Genomic DNA, 20,025 nt, shown 5'->3' with positions numbered 1-20,025 from the left:
ATCAGGGCCTTACTCTCTAGAAGTCATAATTTAGTACTTGTCAGTATGCTGTGAATTGCACACATTAACCAAGGATTCCTAATGTTGGTACAAGATGGATACCTAGATAAGAATGACTTCTATTTGAAGGCTGCAGTTAATATTTTCATAACATCCATAAGTAAAGTTGTGAATTTGCTTCTTCAACAAGAAAAGATTTTCTAAAACTTTAATAGTGAGGTTTCTTTTAATTATAATATACTTTGAAATGATGCTTATTTGAAAAATAGTACATGATAGCTGGGACACTTTTTATATCAGCTTTTTGTCTGAAATCTGAAGTTGTCTCTGTTCCTGTATGATATATATATATATATATATATATATATATATATATATATATATATATATTCCTTCTTCAGGCAGCTATTGGTGACTGGCCTTAAAATTTTTCCTTTTTCTTTGTTATGGTAAAAGGAGGTTATTTTAAAGTTCACAAGTCCGTTAGTAGATCTAACTAACTTAGAAACACAGTCACATCATAATATTATATACATTGCTTTCCCCAGTCTTGCACCTTAGATTTCTGCTGTTGACCATAACCACCATTTCTTACTCTGACATTGAGCAGATGTGGTGCTTAGAGCTGGATCCTGTCCTTGGTTATCTCTGGAATATTTGTATATGCATAATGACATATCTTGGGAATGGTATTCAAGTCTAAACACATAATCCATTCGTATTTCACACACACACACACACACACACACACACACACACATATATATCACATACTTCACCTACAATTAGTTTTATGTAATAGTAAAATCTATTTGTTACAGGAAACAACACTGTAGAATTTTCTTCTTGTGGAGAAAATTTGGCACACACAGAAAACTCAGATTTGGAGGAATTTGAGCTTTCGGATTAGGAGTATGTATAAGCTCTAACAGTCGGTCTACTGTTTTATAGGCTTGAAGCGGGCCAGTAGCTGCCCCCAGGTCTGCATGTGGCAGATCTAAGACTCCACTGCAGATATAATTGACTGCAGAGCCAGCCTCTCTTCACTGAGGATGTGGTCAAGATGCTCTCAGCTCTCTTGGTACTTAGCAGTTGGCTCAGACTGAAGAAAACAGATTAAATAGAGAACATGGCGACTTGAAATAAATCAAAGGGAGGTAGGCTGGTGGCTGTCCAGGATGGGATTTTCTCAGATTTAATGCTTCTAAATATTGGCAACCCCAGATGTTGGCCTTTGTTGAAAGTACTATAGGTTCTTTGAAGTATAATTACATCAGTCTTTTTAAAATGGGGCCAATAGAGGTCTTTTCTGAGGTATAATTATGGAATCAGATTTCCAGAAAATTGGGTGAACTCTACTATAAACTTGTTTTTCTTTTTTCTTTTTTTTTTGGGGGGAAACTTTATTTTTTATTAGATATTTTCTTTATATACATTTCAAATGCTATCCCTATACCTTCTCTCCTCCCCGCTCCCCTACCCATCCACTCCTACTTCTTGGCCCTGGCATTCCCCTGTACTGGGGCATATAAAGTTTGCAATACCAAGGGGGCCTCTCTTCCCAGTGATGGCTGACTAGGCCATCTTCTGCTACATATGCAACTAGAGACACGAGCTCTGGGGGTACTGGTTAGTTCATATTGTTGTTCCACCTATAGGGTTGCAGACTCCTTCAGCTCCTTGGGTGCTTTCTCTAGCTCCTCCATTGGGGGCCCTGTGTTCCATCCAATAGATGACTGTGAGCATCCACTTCTGTCTTTGCCAGGCACTGGCATAGCCTCATATGAGACAGCTGTAACAGGGTCCCTTCAGCAAAATCTTTCTGGCATATGCAATAGTGTCTGGGTTTGGTGGCTGATTATGGGATGGATCCCCGGTGAGGTAGTCTCTGGATAGTCCATCCTTTCATCTTAGCTCAAAACTTTGTCTCTGTAACTCCTTTCATGGGTATTTTGTTCCCTATTCTGAGGAGGAATGAAGTATCCACCCATTGGTCTTCCCTCTTCTTGATTTTCTTGTGTTTTGCAAATTGTATCTTGGGTGTGCTGTTTCTGGGCTAATATCCACTTACCAGTGAGTGCATATCTAATGACTTCTTTTGTGATTGGGTTATCTCACTAAGGATGATATCCTCCAGATACATCCATTTGTCCAAGAATTTCATAAATCCATTGTTTTTAATAGCTGAGTAGTACTCCATTGTGTAAATGTACCACATTTTCTGTATCCATTCTTCTGTTGAAGGACATCTGGGTTCTTTCCATAGCTCTACTATGTTCATAGCAGCCTTATTTATAATAGCCAGAAGCTGGAAACTTGTTTTTCAAAACCATCTATAATCTAGTTGCAAATCTCAAAGAGGTAAGGAGAAGTCATATTAGCTTTTGTTATGTTGAATCCCTGGATATATGTGATTCCAGAACTTGTATGGCTCTGGAGAGGCAGGGAGAGGCCTCTGTTAGTGACACTGGTCTCTGTTGTTTGTTCTGCTGGGGAGAGCTGGTCAGTTACCTAGTGCTGCCCTGGACACTGAGATGCTCTCATGGCTCTGCATTTCTTTGCTAGCTTCAGCACTGGGAACTTGGCTGCTTCTTCCAAGGCCCTGGTGCCAAGTGTATTATCTGTAAGTGTTTATAATCTACTATTAGGGTCTTGCAGGTAGCATGGCTATTATCTATAGGGTCTTGCAGATAGCATGCCCCCTGAACCACTGTCCTGTTCATCCCAATCTTCGAACAAGAGCCTGTACCTTCTTTAAACCCCACTGCTGGCTCACTATCTTCTTTTCTCCTTGCAGCAGAAGAGTTTCTAAAGTACTTCTTTTTTTTAATTTATTTTTTATTTATTTTATTTTATTTTTCTATTTTATTTTATTTTTTATTAGATATTTTCTTTATGTACATTTCAAATGCTATCCTGAAAGTTCCCTATACCCTCCCCCCCCCCCCCCCGCTCCCCTACCCACCCACTCCTGCTTGGCTTGGAGTTCCTTTGTTGCTTTTAGATTGTCAAAAATAGCTGTCATCTTTGAGCAATTTCCTACTGCAATCACACACCCCAGAGACAGGGGTCTTTTGGCTTCAAATCAAGCCTTAGAAGTGAAAGGTGAGGCCCTGGCTCTCTAGGGAGATATGACGGTAAAGAGAGTTCCTCTTTACCTTTGCGTATTTCTAGAGAGGTCTAAACCACTGACGAGGAAACAAATGCATCTGTTTCTTTTATATCCTCATGCTTTTTGGTAGAGAGGGCATACATTATTTATTGCTCATTCCTTCAAAAATTTTCCAAAACCATAATTTCAAGAACAGCTTTAAATACAGGATTTTCTCATTGAGGATAACTCTTCAAGATACTCCATTTAGAAAGCAACCACCAAACCAATTTTGTCTTGTGAACTTTCCTTAATTGTGTGCTTCAGTATTGTTGTTATATAAGTCAATCAATGATACCCGGGACATATGTAATCAAAATACACACAAATGTGTATAGAAAGATGCATTAGATAAGTAGTAAACGTGTGTATGGTTTACTTTTGTAATTCTCATATAGAATCTAAGGGATTAATGTGGTTTTCATGAAATACAACTTTATATAGCTATGAATGCATACATTTATATTTTGATCTTTCAGTGATTGGTTGTAAATTAATACTCCTTTTACTTGGATCAATAAGTGCCATGCTCAGAATAGTTTTTACAAGTCTTTGGGTAGCAACTTTTCTCATGTTTTTTTTTCCCCAAATCTTTTTTTATGGCCTATATCTAATGGTTTCTGAGAAATGAGCAGTTAATAAATGTACAGCTATATTAGACAAATATTCACTTACTTGTAGAGGCAAAGGAAAAATTGTGTTTGCATGTGTGAGGAAAAACAGAGATAGATGTATGAGCCAATACAACAGCAAGATGGAAAAACTATAAATATACTGAACATCAGAGCACCTAATTATGTAAAGCAAACATCGATACATTTGAGATAAACACAAGCAATACAATAATAGGAGGAGACTTCGGTATTTCACTTATAGTAATGAAAGACTACCCTAGAAGGAAACTGCTGGCAAAAGGAAGATTTGAAGAGTCCTCAGGCTAGAGGGGCTTAACAGATATTGTATCCAGTTATGTCATGATACATAGTCTTCTCAGATATATGTTGAATGTTCTGAAGGAATGCTCACATCCTAAATTGCAAAACATATTTTTAAAATTTTATAAATTTTATTGCAAAAATTTGTGAATAAATAAAAACTTCACACACTAAAACTAACCAGATTATTTAACTCAACTAACTTCTGTATAGTTAGGATCGGCATTTGGGATCGAATCTGTTAAAACAATTGAAATCTTTTCAAGTATCTTTTCTAACTATAGTGGAATGAAATCAATACCCAAAGGAAGGAAGATGTGTAAACCCAGGGAACCTGGAAGGTTCTGCAGTTCAGATCGGATCCCTTGGTAGACAGAATCCAAGCAACCACCCGGTGAGACTTTGGGCAAGAGTGTTAAGAGTCATATAGAATCCCTGGTGGTCTGACCCTCCAGAGTGGGGACCTGGGAAGATGCAAAGGGCACTATGGCTGCAGGCCTCGGGGGCCTCTTCATGTTCAGGATGAAGACAACTGATGAGATGGGTCACTTAGTTCAAGAGAGTGTCCTGGGCAAAGATGTTTGAACTTACTGGAAGAGGACCCACTACTTTTCATTTATCCTCTGCTGCTAAAGAACTGGGCTCCAAATTGTAGCTTGAGACCTGTGAGTGCCAAAAATACACTATAGGGAAGGGCAGTCTTACCAGTAAAGTATTAGAAAAGAGAGTATCCACATGCAAAAGAATAAAAAGGACCTTTAATACACAACATATTCAGAGCAGATGAAGGATTTAAACTACTTAAGACTTGGAAATGAACTACAAGAAGAACATAGAGGAAAGAGTATGTATTCTTGGGATGAACTGGTATTATTCTGCATTTGATTCCAAAGCTCATAGGTAGACCCCAAAACATAACAAACTAAAGAACAGCACAGTGCAGGACATATTGGGTCAGAGGCAACCTACAGAATTGGAAAAAAATATTTTCAAGGCTAATGGAGGGCTTATAATATTAAATAAACAGGAGATTAAAACATTCAATATCAAACCAAACAAGCACAAAAGTTAAAAATATTAGAAAATGGCTTGAATGTATATAATTATATTTCTCAAAAAGGATATAAATGGTAGTTAGTTGTCTATCATCTCTAGGATTAAAGAAATGCAGTAGAAGCCATAGAGAAAATGTTATTCATATCTTTCATGATAGCTATTATTAACCAATAAATGATAAATGCAGAAGTTATAGAGAAAAATAGACCCTTGGTAGAAAATAGGCTGTTGGTACAAATGTAAATTAGTACAGTAATTAAGGAAAGTAATATTGGGTGGTTTCTTATTCAACTATAAAGAAGGAAAATTGATGGAATTGGATAGAATCATGTTAAGTAATACAACCCTTAGTAAGAGAAAAATGGGGATCATGGATTTTCTCTTAGATGTGGAGCATTAAAGGGAGAAGAAGTAAGGAGCAGGCAAGTGTTAGTAATGGGGGAATACACATGAGTATCTTATATGTTGTTATGAAAATGTCACAAAGAAACCTACTATTTTGTGTAATTAATATACACTAATAACATTTTTAAAATCCTGAAGGCAGAATTATCATGCAATCTAGCAATCCCACTTCTGGGAACATGTCCTAAGATTCTGAAACCATTATGTCAAAGAGTACCTGACTAGTGGTGTTTATTGCATCACTATTCATGATTGCTGATGAGTCAGCTTAATTTTTAAAACATTAGTGGAAGGGCAAGCAAGACTGCTTAATCATGAAGGACCTGTTGTTCTGTGGTCATGATGACTGGAGTTTAGATATCATCACTTACAAGACAAACCAATGTCCAGTTCCTCGTAGGGCAGAGGCATGAGGAGCTCAACACCTAACTGAGAAAACACTAGTCCCAGATTCAGAAAGATGCCTGCTTCAAAGGAGCAAAGCAGAAACTGAAAGAGGACACCTCATGCCATTGTCTGGCCTCCATGCATGGATAAAGACATATATATCCACACACATATGTGTACATTCATTCACACAGAAACATGTACATTTATACATGCATATATACACACATACCTCTTTTAAGAAATGAGTGTGTGTGTGTGTGTGATTCATGTATGTGATATACCTGTACTTGGAAGGTGAAAGTAGGAAGATCTCCTTGGATTTGGAGCCAGTCTGGACTACATAAACATTCCAGAGCAGCCTAGGGTACCAAGTATTATTGTTTCAAAAAATAAATAAAACAAAAAGTTGATAAAGAAAATATAGACTGTTTTATATTTATTTATAGAATTGTATACTGTCCTCAGAAAGTTATGAGTTATATCATTTTTAAAAGTGTGGGTGATGCTGGAAGTCATTATGCTCAGTAAATCATGAAAGACACTACAGAAGCAGAAAGACAAACGCCGCACTCTCACTTACGTATGAAATCTAAACCAGCTGAAGTCACAGAAGCAGGGAGTAGAATGGGAACACGTTAGTAAGACACATAATGTCCCATTTAGTCAGGAGGAATAAACACCAATTATTCAGAGTAAGAGATATGTTAATTAGCTCAATTCAAATTTTACCTAGAACATGTACATCAGAACATCACTTTATGTACCATATATATGCAATTGTGTTTTGCCACTGTCTATTGTCATGCTTGACTAGCATAGTAAATTTTATGGGAAGTTAGTAATGCTATGATTTAAAGCATGTTGTGTAATTTCTTTGTAGTTTTCCATTGCAACATTTCTACAGTGGTGTCTTGTTAATGGCTTTGAGTGGTGTCTGATAGCTTAACCTCAGTTCTAACTCATTTGTCTCTGAGAAAAAATACTCCATAATTTTGAAGAAGCATTTATTAAATGTCCCTATGTTTACTGACAAGAAGGACAGAAAATCATGAACATTTCCATGTTTTCAGAGATTTTCATGTCATCAAGGGAGAAGTAAATAAAGCCACTGCAGAAAAGGTGTGAAGGGTGGGGGACCGTATTATCCAGGATGATCTCAGCAAGGGCAGAAGGTACTCAGATGGCATCAAATGCCTCACAGTGAAGCAGATGTGAGCTTCAAGCTCAGAGTCATCAATTACCAGCTGAGCAACCTTGGAAAACTATTAATCTCTCATTGGTTCACGTGGGGAAAAACATGTATCCTGATTTAGGGCTAGAAAGGGATTTAAGCTCCATACATTTGCTACCAGCCATGTTAATTCACTGAGAATAATCCCCTGCCCCAAGTGGATCCTAAAGTTCTTCATCTTGGTAACATAAAGGTGCTTGCTGGGGCATAGGCACACCCGCTGACTGGAGTGGGTCTGGGTTTTCCTGAGTCCTCTGTGAGGACTGCATGGCTAGCTTCCAAGGGAAATGTGGGTGAGTCAGGGATTCTGGTAAATGCTCCAGTCTTCTCGTGGGTCATGCCAAGGACAAGGAACGGCTTTCAACCTGAAGATACCCACAGGTTCAAAGGTTGTGAGCTGAAAAATGCAGTCCATTTGTCTGGAGTCATAAATACACAGTACAGTTTAGTAGGAATGGTAGTTGAAGTACTAAAAATAAATAATCTTTGCTGTGTGGCAGACACACATTTAAATGCTAGATGTGCATGACTTAAATTATTTAGTTATCACAACAGCCATAAAACCATCTTCTACTGCATCTTCTGAAATGTTTTAAACAGAAGAGCTCAAGTAAAGCATGGAAACACAGGTCACAGTCAGAACTAAATTTGGACACCAGACAGATGAGGACGTGGACCACTTTTATTAAAATTTATTTTTATCATATTCTTTCATCTCCTCCAACTCTTTTAAGATCTTCCCCATCTCCCTGCCCACTCAACTTCATGTTTATTCTCTCTTTCTCTCGCCCATAAAAAAAAAAAAAAAGAAAAAGAAAATCTGTAAGACAAAAATACCAAACAAAACTCACTCTCTTCTTCCTTTCTCTCCCGCCCCCCATCTCTCTTACCACCCCCACCCACCCACACACACACACACACATATACACCCACACACACCCCACACACACACACACGCTCACATGTACACTTATGGAGTCCATTTTGTGTTGGTCAACCCCTGGAATGTGATTTGTCTTTATCATACCCCTCCCCTCAAGGCTCAGGGAGCTATGTGGGAAGGTAGAGGTAAACAGAGTGTACGAGTGAAGGGTGGTGGATAAAGACAAGAAAATGGCATCTTCCAGACACAACATGACTGATAGACACATGAACTCACAGAGATTTACAGCATGCACAAAACCTGCACAGGTTCACACCAGACAAAGTCCCAGCACTGAAAGCAGCTTTTTATTTGTTTTTCGAGACAGGGTTTCTTTGTGTAGCCTTGGTTGTCCTTAAACTCACTTTGCAGACTAGGCTGATCGTGAACTCACAGTGATCCACCTGGCTCTGCCTTCTGAGTGCTGGGATTAAAGGTATGCACCACCATCACCCAGCTGAAATAATCTTCCTAACCCCAGGCTACTTAACTGTGCTTTGGAACATGGCACAGTGCACACCAGACCAGTATTCCTCCCTCCTCCAGGAGTATGTGCTTTTCCAATATCTTACTCTTGGAAAAATTGATATATATAGGATAGCTAAAAGGGAAATTTGAAAAGATTAGATCCAAAGGCTCAGATACATTTTTGTGGGTTATTTAAGTTGGCTAAACATCTCTGTAGACTTTATTTTTATTTGTATTCATTTTCTAGAAAGAGTAGAGTCTAGCATGTAGAACATTGAGAAAGTTTATAGTAATGTCCTTATATACAGAGCTAGTTTGGCTAATTTGTGCCTAGCATTTAAATGCTTTATATGCAGTGTATGCTTTCCTTATTTAACAAATATCAAAAATAGGCAGAGTTTTTATCTAAAAAAATTCTTCATTTCGAATTTCTGGGTTTTTTTGTTTGTTTGTTTGTTTTTGCAACATAGAATAAGCTGTTGAAAGACAGCTGGAATCCTCTAATGACTCTTGGGAAGGTTCTAGGATTCTACAGGGCTCTGTCAACTGGATCAGTCCGGTGATCCTAACTCACAGTCTCATAGGATGTCAGTTTTTGTTTATAAAACACAAATATCTAATAAGACTTGTAAGAATTCATTCTGTGTGGATCAAGACAGGATCACTTTCTTCTCAGGAAGTTTGGTATAGGAATGTTGGTGTTCATTTCTAGGAGGGACCTGGAGTGTACTCAGGGTCCCATAAGTGGCAGGTGAGAGGCTGGAGTGGAAGATAGCCTTAAGAGATGAGATTAAAAAAAAAACCCACAAAACTATTGAGAACAGCCAGAACCAGGCCTATGGCAACAGTAATGTGTGATGGGGGCTGTGGTTAAGGGAACTTATCTGAATAAAATGTTTCCCAAGGAAGGAACTCAGCTCTCAAAACTGCAGTAAGGTTGGAGAGGCTCTCAGGAGGGAGAAGATGATAGGTACTTTCTCAGGACAGAAGTGCTAAGAGCTAGAGTGTTGGGGCATAACCAGAGCTGAGAAAAACAATTTCACAGATGTGTTGCTTTGCCTCCTTTGGTGAGTCACCAAGTACTCTACACACTTTCCGTCCTGTAACCTTTGCTATTATTGCTCTTTTTCCTCCCGCCTTCTCTTCCTCCCCTCTCCTTCCTTTTCTGTCTCTTTCTCTTCTTCTGAACCTTAGGTCATCTTGTTCTCAATGAACTGAGACTTGTCCCCTTCATGATAAAATATTGAAGTCAGTGAGAGTAGTATACATTTGTATTTTTCATTGTCTTTTAAAGATGAAAACTACCCTTGCTTACCTTAAAAAGAATAGAGTCTTTTTAGGTCTTCTGCTAATTTAATGAGGATTGTCTGTTGTTTTATACTGCTCTGTTTCCCTGGATGATCAGGCTTGTAGTTCAGGAATTCTACCTGATTTTACCATATGAGGATGTGTGTGAAAGGAGATGTACTTTGAGAATCAGCGTTCAGATAGGAGAGGCGGCACTTTCATTAAATACTCCTTAGAATGGCAGTTGAAAAGTGCGCAAGAATTGGTTTTATTAATGCACCTTTGTGGATCTCTTGACTATCTTTCATTTTGTACAGTGAGAGGTGAAAATCTGTATTCCTAAGGCATTCCCAAATAAAAACTTGGAAATTCCAGCTTCGTGATCCACATTTTCTCTTAATGGGAAGTTAGAATTCATTATTGGTAAGATTTGACTTAGAAAGTTCAGTTCTGATCATTTAGCCATTTAGCTTCTGCTTGCATGGTAATCACACACAAGGACCTTTGTGGCCATGCTAGACCTAGAATTCATGTCTTTTGACTTCCAGGGCAAGGCTTTTCCTAATGCTACCCTTTTTGCTTTAAGTGGAAGCAGTGGGTTTCTTAGTTTTATTGTAGTAAACTCTTCTAGCATCATAGTCCCAAGTGCTTCACACTTGTGAAGCAGGAGACAGATTGTGTTGGATGGAGTCTGCTGTGAGAGTCCGTAAAGATGTTCACAGAGGTGGACAGTGCCATGCAGGTACAGATGCAAAAGCTCCTAAAATAGCCACAAGATCTCAAAAGTCCTTTAACCATCCTGATAGAAGATGATTGATTAGCTATCATGGATTCATTTTTATATGTGATCAAATCAGGCCTTAAAACCAATAACTTATAAATTATAGTGGAATACTAATATAGCTTGTTAATGCTTTTTGCGCAAACCAACCTCTATTCACAGAATCTGGATAAGTTGTCTTCTATGATTCTCATACTTTAGATTGAACATGACAGGCAATTGACAGCTCAGTGCCAGCTCTCCTTAGAGGAAAATGTCTTCTTAAGATAAGTAGACTGTCATTAGTTAAAAGGGACAAGCTTTCCCTTTAAGCCAAAGGAAGCTGGCCTCCTGTGAATCAGAGGAATGGCAAGAAATAGCCTGTTTCAATGTGATGACTTGGCTTACTTCTTATTTTTTCAGAATGAAAGAGAGAGTGAGAACATATTTTTTTTTTCTCCTTAGGAATTTCACAGATAAGACCTTGAAGGGAGAGTATAGAAGTACTATCCTCATTGCTGGTTCTGAGGTCAGCGAGATGCAAGGCACTATAGGCTGAGAATGCAGTTCATTTTCTCCCAGACCCCTCTTTCTCTTCTCATTTCCCTAGGAACATTATGATTACAAGCTTAGTAGACAACTAAGTATTATTATTTGATTGGCTATAATAAGTTGGTTAAATTAGAGATAGAAGTAAGTATTCTTTCTGGTCTTGTAACTAGTCACTCTGTCCCTGCTTCAGGCCTTTATCTATTATTGTGACTATTATTAGCAGTCACAAAGGTCTCCTTGTACAGGAAAAATGGTGACTATGGCTCTAACTGCATGTATTTTACTAAACAAGACGAATCAGTTGCAGGACAGTTATGCAAATGCCTCTTGATTCTAGATTTAACATTTCCCCACAAATATATAATTATATATGTTTAGATATTAACTTATTTTCACAAATGAGATGGGCTTATGAGGAAGACCAGGATATTGTAGCAACTTTATAAGCATAGAGACAGAATTAATCCTGTCTTCTTATTTGCTACCATATCCCTAGTGCCTAATTTGAGTCTGTCAAATGCTAAATACTAAAAAGTACTTGCTGCTTAAATTAAGCTTATTATTGTGATACCTATAATACGATTATATATGCTCACTGTGTATTGTCAACATCTCACTAAACAAGAAAATTGAAAATTCTTTTATGGCTACTCTTACTAATGTTTATGGTGCAGAAATCATATTTTAGTAATGAATTAATTGGAATGAAAATAGCAAAAATAAATGATTTATGAATGCAGGTAATTTATGGCCATAGTCCTTTAAAACACAAGGTCTCTAGATGGAGAAAAAACTAAAACCAAGAGTGTCTGTGATAAAAAGATTAAAAATAGAATTTTATTGAAGGATATAAATCACAGAGGATAGTCAGCTTATAAACAATTCAATTTAATAACTGTTTCTTGGCACATTTTACTTGCATAATCAATGCAATGTCTTGACTTTTTAATATCACAGTCTATTTTCCACAGAGACTTTAGTGTTCATAGTCTTTTACTGATTCCCCATAAGCAGACCCATGGAGAGGAAGAGGCTCCCAATGGAATGTAAGGAAATAGAAACTTGCAGGGTCAAGAAGGTTGCTGATGGCTTTGTCCTTTGGTGATGGACTAATACAGTATTTTCCATATCTGGGTCTTTGCACATGTGTTTGAGCACTCTCAGAGTCACTGTTACAGAAATAGATGTCTGGAAAGCAGAAGCCAAGGAAAAGAACAGTGAGTGAGTGCATGGCCTTTTGGGTAAGTACGGACATTAGAGGGTTGAGTTAAATATTGCTCTTCCTGTTGCTGCTATGGTAAAGTACTCTGAAATCCCAGACCAAGGCCACTAATATAGTGGCAACCTTGGACAAAAATGTCCCTACTTCTCTGTCTTTGTGTCAGTCTGTCTGTCTGTCTGTGTCTTTGATCTTTGTGTCTGTCACTGTCTTTGTTTCTATCTCTCCTCCATCCAGCCTCCATTCCCCCTGCCATTCCGCTTTCTGTTCTTGTAAGTGTGATTGAATTGGGAAGTTCCTAGCAGATTATCCAAGTGCAGCTCTGGATGAGACTGATAATATTTCCAAAGTGAACTGAGAGAAGAGAGAAGACATCCCTAGCGTGGGTAGCATCATTCCAGAGAGGGCTGCCCAGTATTGGTTATGGTTATTGGCGACCAAAGTGTGATGAAATATGTTCTGTCATGCTCTCCCTACCATGATGGACCCAAACCAGTGGAAGTAAGCCAAAATCAATCCAAGCTTCTTTAATTTGCTTTGCCTTAGGTATTTTGTCCAAGCAATGAAAACTAACATATTCCTTCTTCAAAAATTCCAGAGTTTGCTAATTGTCAATTTGACTCAGTTATTGCAGGATTTCAAAGTTGTTGCAAAAGCTCGTTTTTTAACTTTAGAAATGACCAATTAATTAAAATGAAACATAGCCAAACCATACAGTAGCTAATATCTAGAGAAATCTGCATTGTCATGCCTAATTTAATTATCCTGATAAAGAACAGATAAACAAAACAAAAAAATAACAAAACAAAGAAAGCAATCACTGAGATTGTGTGCCATAGAGTCCAATTAAAGTCTGAATGCCAAGACCAGTGCTGAAAGAGAAAATGAATGATGCTTTGAGAGTATCAGAAAAGCAAATGCAATGAGGGCTAACAGAGGTAGGCATTGCTAGCTTTCAGTATAATCTCATGACGTTAATTATGTATTAATCAGGATGTGTAGTTCCTCCTTGACATGCATCTAAATAAGGATTAAAATGAAAGACTCAATAGAAACAAGTGATTTAAAGATTTTAATCTTTTAAGATTTTCATCTTTCACTTGAGGACATTTTAGTTCTCCTGTCAAGGGTATATACCCATTGAACTTAGACTTCATAGTGCTCTGTAGAGACCAGGTATCATCAACCTAATGGCAGTGTTATTATTTATAGGTTCCTGGTATGAGTAGTATCTAACAAATTATTTGTAACATATGCCAGGCATATTGAGCAATGCCCCATTTACCTATTTCCATATTTTTTGAGGTAGATATTATTCTTATCTTCCATTCATAAATAGACTTATTGAAGTTGGGAGCTTGCTGAAATATTTTTCAAGTACATATTTTAGGTTTAATATATGAAATGCTCTGCAACATGTGAGAGTGGGAAATTATGGTGCAGATGAACATTGCTTAACAGCTGACAGGGGATGAAAGGTGGTGTGAAAGATGGTATTGAATTAGTTAGAATTGTTTCTCATTGGTTCCTGTCATGTGTGACTTGCAGTTTCTTTAAAGTAAGGTAGTACTTTTAGGACCAAGTAAGCTAGAGTGAACAGTATTTGTGCTGTCTGTTGACTGGGTAGCTGGGTAATCCGAGTATTTAAATATACTGTGGCTCAGTTTTCTTACTTGGCTTATGTACATAATAGCTTCTCCCTTTATGAGTTTATTGCACATACAGTCAATACTCATGATTTATGGGTTCTGTTTTTGCATAATTTATTCATAACCCTCAAATCCATACACTTAGCACTTTCACAATAATTTACAGGCCTGATGTACTAGTTAGCTTTTTGTTAGCTTGGAACAAGCTAGGGTCATTTGGGAAGAGGAAACCTCAAATAAGGAATTGCTTCCATCAGATTGGATTATAGGTATGCCTATAGGACATGTTTTTATTATTATTCCTGATTGATGTAGAAGAGTACAGCCCATTGTGGGTGGTGCCATCCCTGGGCTGGGGATCCTGGGCTCTTTAAGAAAGCTAACTAAGAACACCATGGAGAATAAGCCTGTGAGCAGTGCCCCTCCATGGATTCCGCTCCAGCTCTTACCACCATGGTTCTGCATTGGTTCCCTCCCTAACTTCCCTCATGATGAATTATAGACTGTGAAGTGAAATAAAACATCTTTAGTAATTGCTAATCAATTTAAAAGGTCGATTTTTTATTTCAGAATAAACTGTCTTCCAAGACAATTTTTCATGTTGCTTTGTTGTTTCTGACATTCGTTGTCATATTAGAGCACTGTTCCTAGAATCTGAGTTTACTAGAAGATTCCAACTCATTGAAACTAAAAGAAATTGCTTTCCATTTCTTTGCTGGTTGCTCTCATCTTGAAACTAGCAGCCTGTGTGAGCATGTGTTGTATAACAGTGTGGTTATGCTCACTATTTTGTGTGGTATTTTATCTTTCTTAATCCTGTGAGGCAGCTACTATGGTAGCTATCTCAGAAATAAAACACCCGATGGGACCATGAATACATCAGGTGTCACAAGTTTAAAAAAAGATATAACATCCTTGTTCCAAGATGGTCTTCCTTCCTTGTCTGCAGAATAATTTTGATCTCGTATCTTCCTGACCTTTGCTGATACTCTGTTTTACTGGTTTCAGGATATTGATTTAAATGTAAAAAGTTCACTGAGCAGCACTGTTAAGCTTTTCTAAAGAGAATCATTATATTAGTTTAGTGGATGAGTAGGTGGGTGAGTGTGTGGGTTTGAGCTCTAATTCTTTAATTAGGTTTTTTTTTTCAAAAACAGCTTGTTTTTATTTCTGATTAAGTCTTCCACTGTATTAAAAGAGGACTGTGCCTGCCTGTGAGGCTTTGCTGCCTTCCTGGGATGGTAGATTTCTTTTCATCAGCTAATTTGGACATTTTATTTTGTTCTTATTTCTTTGATGTCCTGATTAAGGGATTAGATAGCCCCTATCCAGGCTCCAGCTCTAATCCACCCCGCACAGGGCCATGTACTTTGGAAACATTGATTTGTGTTTGTTTGATGAATAATCACTTAGCAGCAGAGCCACTGGCTTAATCCAACGCCTAAAAAGTCAGAGAACTTGGCATTAGACGTGGATGGGGTTGGTATAAATGGTCAGGTTGCCACTGTGACTATTGAAAAGGTGGAAGATGTTTAAGAGGATTCAGAATGGGGATAAGTTGCTCAGCTACTGTGCTACTCTCTGGTATGACCTTTTGTTTTGTTCTTCACTGAATTAGCATCTCATCTTGGCTTAGCATATGCTACCTATAACTAGGAATCCCCAAATAATGACCCTTGTTTCTGTGGAGAAGTAGCACTTCTCTTCTTTAGTAGTCTCTCTATGAACCTCAGTGTACTGTGCTGCCGCGAGTGTACTGTTAGACCATGGGATATGACTTGGATGACTGGGGTGAGTGCAGTGGGGTAATCTTTCATGAAGACTCATTTTCACATAAGAACTAATGTTGTCCACATAGAGAAGGTCATTTGTTCAACATCCCTGGAAAGACAAGAGGTAGAAGAAGAGAGGATTAATAGACATTTTGTTTTGATCAAAGGGTGAGTAGAATAAAATAGGTTGAGGCAGAATTTAAAATACAAAAAAATCAATAATGAAAACATTGGAAGAATTTATTTAGGGTCTGATGTGATCAGAGTTTTATAGAAATAATTCTGCTGACAACATGAACGAGAGACAGTTAATGGAAGACACCAGTTATAATGGTTTTATCTTCTTCTGCTTTCCAGCTTTCTCTTGTGCTTCTGGAGAGTATCTAGAAATGAAGAACCAGGTTTGCAGTAAATGTGTCGAAGGCACCTACTCCTTGGGCAGTGGCATCAAATTTGATGAATGGGATGAATTGCCGGCAGGATTTTCCAACGTTGCAACATTCATGGACACTGTGGTGGGCCCTTCTGACAGCAGGCCAGATGGCTGTAACAAGTAAGACCCCAAAGGAACCTTTGCATTTTGGAGACTTGGCAAAGGTGTAGTTGTTCTTTTCTAGAAAAGTTGAGGATAGTTTTAGTTCTGATGAAGATCTTAGATGAGCTCAGGACAAAGGGTTGTAGGGTTTTTGGGGGAAGGATTTAATAAAGGAATTCTGTATTTACATAATTTCCACACCCTTATCCTCCCTCTAATTCTACCTGTGTCCCTCCAACCCCTTTATACATATACTCTTCTTTAATTATTATAGACATATAAATTCATATATATACATGTATATATGTGTATATATGTGTATATATGTATATATATACATATATATATGTACATACATACATACTTACATGGTGCTGAGTCCCTTTAGCATTGTTAAAATGTGTATGTGTTTAGGACTGACTATTTGGGATTGGATTGTCTAATGGGGGTTCATCCTTGAGCAGTCATTAATTTGTAGGAATGGGACTTTGAGAGATTTCTTTCACCCACATTATCATGTTAACTCATGTTGCCATGGTGCAGATATTGTATAGGCAACCATATTGTTGAGATTTTATGGGTACAGCTTACCTATTGTATACTGAAGATGCTACTGTATGGCAGTTGTCTTGGTCCTTTGGCTCTTACAATCTTTTCATTTCCTCTTCAGTAATAAATGTTTACTTAAAACATGTGCTCAGGTGCGCGCGCACATGCACACACACACACACACACACACACACACACACACACACACACTTAATGAAGTTACATCACTTGGGTTATAGTGCTCCCTTCCTCCAAAGAGCCATCAATATCTAATAAAAACCCAGGTACGGAAATCTGCCCTGTACATTTTATTTCTATTTTATTTTCTATTTTTGGTCAGGGGAGTCTAAGAGACCCTTCCCCATTACATACAGGCTATTACTATTGCCCTTGGTTGCCTCTCAGAACTTGAAGTTCAGATCCAAGTGCTGAAGACCCCACACATGTTAGACTTAGAGGAATTGAGCTGGTACTGACCTGGAAACTTGCTCTCCAAGGCCAAGCTTTCATAGAATCTGAAGGCACTGTGGAAGCTGCCAGTAGAGGAAAGCAATCAATAGTCTTACCCAGCTGTAGAGCCTATGAACTACAATGACTAGCATGGCAAGACAGTCCAAGAACATAATAGTGGCACTTATATTGGCAGTAGCCAATAACTGTCTAATTGGACTCAGGCCCTGCTCAATAGAAGGGAATTTGTGCCTCATATTGTAAATGGCACCATTTAACTAGCAACTAGTAACTAGCAGTAGGAACTATTTATGTTTGAGAAGATCATGGTTCTTAGAGGAGAACCTATTACTCCCATTTTCCCAAACCAGTATAATTGCTAACTGTATATATATTTCAGTTTTTCAAAAGACAGGGTTTCTCTGTGTAGCCCTGGCTGTCCTGGAACTCACTCTGTACACCAGGCTGGCCTGGAACTCAGAAATCCACCTGCCTCTGCCTACCAAGTGCTAGGATTAAAGGTGTGCGCCACCACTGCCCAGCTTTCTAACTATATTTTAAATACTTATGTTTATATCCACAGACAGTTTAGCCTCTACCCCTCAGAGAACAACTGCTTGTTGGATGAGCAGCCTCAGTTGATACAGTTCTAACACAGCCCTGTCCTAGGTCCCGGGGAGCATCTCAGTAGAAGGGTTTTGGGTTGTTTTTTATTTTGTTTGTTTATTTTGGACATTCATTACAAAGAACATAGCTAAATTTTTAATGAGAAATTAATTGGCATCATAATATAATAAATAATGTGTGCAGAATGCAATAGAAAAATTAGTTAGAAATTTAGTCTAAAAATTATTATATTTATAATCAAACTTAGGTAGTAGGATTTCTACTAATCTTTATTGTTTCAAGAAAAAATCATATATTTTTTTCTTTTCTTTGAATGTTTGACCTTCATTTAGACCTTGATTATTTTCTGGGAGAGTAGGTTAAGGATTCAAGACAGAAAGGTCCTTTGCTTAACTGCTAAGTGGTCACTGGCTTTGCATATGACCACACTGCAAGAATGCTAAATTGTCTTGGAAAAAAAGAATTTATTGTATTTTTTAAAGATGTAATGTGTTCTCTTCTGCTCTGTGCATTGACTATTCAACATTTCCTGTAATGTCAATGAGTTTAAGAAAATCAAACTTGAGGTAGCAAAGTAGGTAAACTCTGGCTGCTTTCTGACAAGAACACTCCCTCCAGCACCCAAAGTCTTCATCATCATTTAGCTGAGCTAATAGATGTGTTTCTTGGCTTCTCCCTACCCCTCTCCTTCTTCCTGCACATAATACCCTTACATTCCTCTAGTCTTCTCCTGTTCTCTCTCAACTGAGTGGCAATGATTTATTTTCTGAGGGGTGTGTGTGTGTGTGTGTGTGTGTGTGTGTTTCTTAGTCTACGAATTTTTATTTTTAGAACAACCGAGACTGGGGAGTTTTTAATGAGATTTATTTAGTTTAATTTTGCAGGCCCAAGAGCATGGTGTTGACATCTGGTAAGGGCTTCATATATCTTTAAACCACAGTCCCAATGAAGGTACAGGCTGGCATGTGTGAAGAGAGAAATGTTTAGTGAGAAAAGTATTAATCCCTTCCTACGGTCTCATCTCCCCAGACTCTACACAGCATCAAGGCTGCATTAATTACTTTTCTTGAAAAGATACCGAGAAACAACAAAAGGGAGCAAAGACTTGTTTTGCTAAGGGTCTTAGTCCTGGCTGTGAAGGTTAGGGGCAGGAAAGCAGAGCTGCTCAACACTCAGCAAACGACATGCAGAACAACAGGTCAGTAACAAATAGAAATCAGGACAAGATGCAGCATCCAAGAACATGCCCTAAGTGATCAAGCACTGCCACAGTCTCCCTTCCAGCCTTTCCTACCTGTGCTACCTCTCAATGCTCTATTCAGAATTGAAATCCATTCATGAACTTTTTTAGGTCAAAAAGCCTAATTCTTGACTCGTCTCTGATAAAGCTTGCACAGACACACCTAGAGCCACATGCTTTAGGCTTTTGATGAATAATCACATTGACAAAGAAAAGTAACCATTACAGAACCACCACCAAGGTTCTGTCCTCTTAAAGTGACAGTTTATTTCAATGTGGGCTTGGCAAAGCTTAGCAGCATGCATATGCCTTAGAGTAAGGTACTAGCCGCATGTGATGGGACACCAGGTTCTTGTTTTGGTGAACTTGAATAGTCACAATTTTTTCTAGTTAGACTAGCTTATTCATCAAGAACAGTCTACAGTAAGCAGCCCTTTTTAAGTATAGGTTCTTTAATATAATAATTTTCTGAACACAAATTTCAGTTGAATATAGTATTCTTCTGCTCTTCGCCCATCTGAAACTACGTTTTCTTTCTTTATTGTTAATCAATTGGGACATAGTGATGACTTAATTACTGAGCCCAAGAAGTTTTTTTTATACATTATGGACATGAAACTTATATGTGTATATCTATGCAATATTTACTGCACATCATATGCACATATGTGTGTCTTTATAATATATCTCCTTCAGGTCTGTGGCTTTTGACTTTTTTATTGTCTTAATGATATTTGATAGTTAGACATTTAAAATTTGAAAAAGTGTGATTTATCATGTTTTGTTTTTTGTTTTTTGTTTTTCCTTGTCTGCGTGGTGATTTGTTG

General features: G+C 37.9%; 1 protein-coding gene across 2 annotated transcripts in view; it reads left to right on the top strand.

Annotated features, from left to right (window-relative positions):
* The window catches only part of Elapor2 (endosome-lysosome associated apoptosis and autophagy regulator family member 2), a 201,040-nt gene that overhangs the window by 108,428 nt on the left and 72,587 nt on the right, over window positions 1–20,025 (top strand). For both annotated transcript variants that reach the window (XM_021162113.3, XM_029477444.2), the window contains one exon: window positions 16,155–16,350. In XM_021162113.3, the coding sequence (XP_021017772.1) occupies window positions 16,155–16,350 (196 nt within the window). The remainder of the gene's footprint in view (window positions 1–16,154; window positions 16,351–20,025) is intronic.

This window comes from Mus caroli, unplaced genomic scaffold (assembly GCF_978045245.1).
Source record: "Mus caroli unplaced genomic scaffold, Mus_caroli_1 scaffold_4, whole genome shotgun sequence".
In the NCBI taxonomy this organism is placed as follows: domain Eukaryota; kingdom Metazoa; phylum Chordata; class Mammalia; order Rodentia; family Muridae; genus Mus; species Mus caroli.
This window is presented reverse-complemented; position numbering and strand designations above follow the sequence as displayed.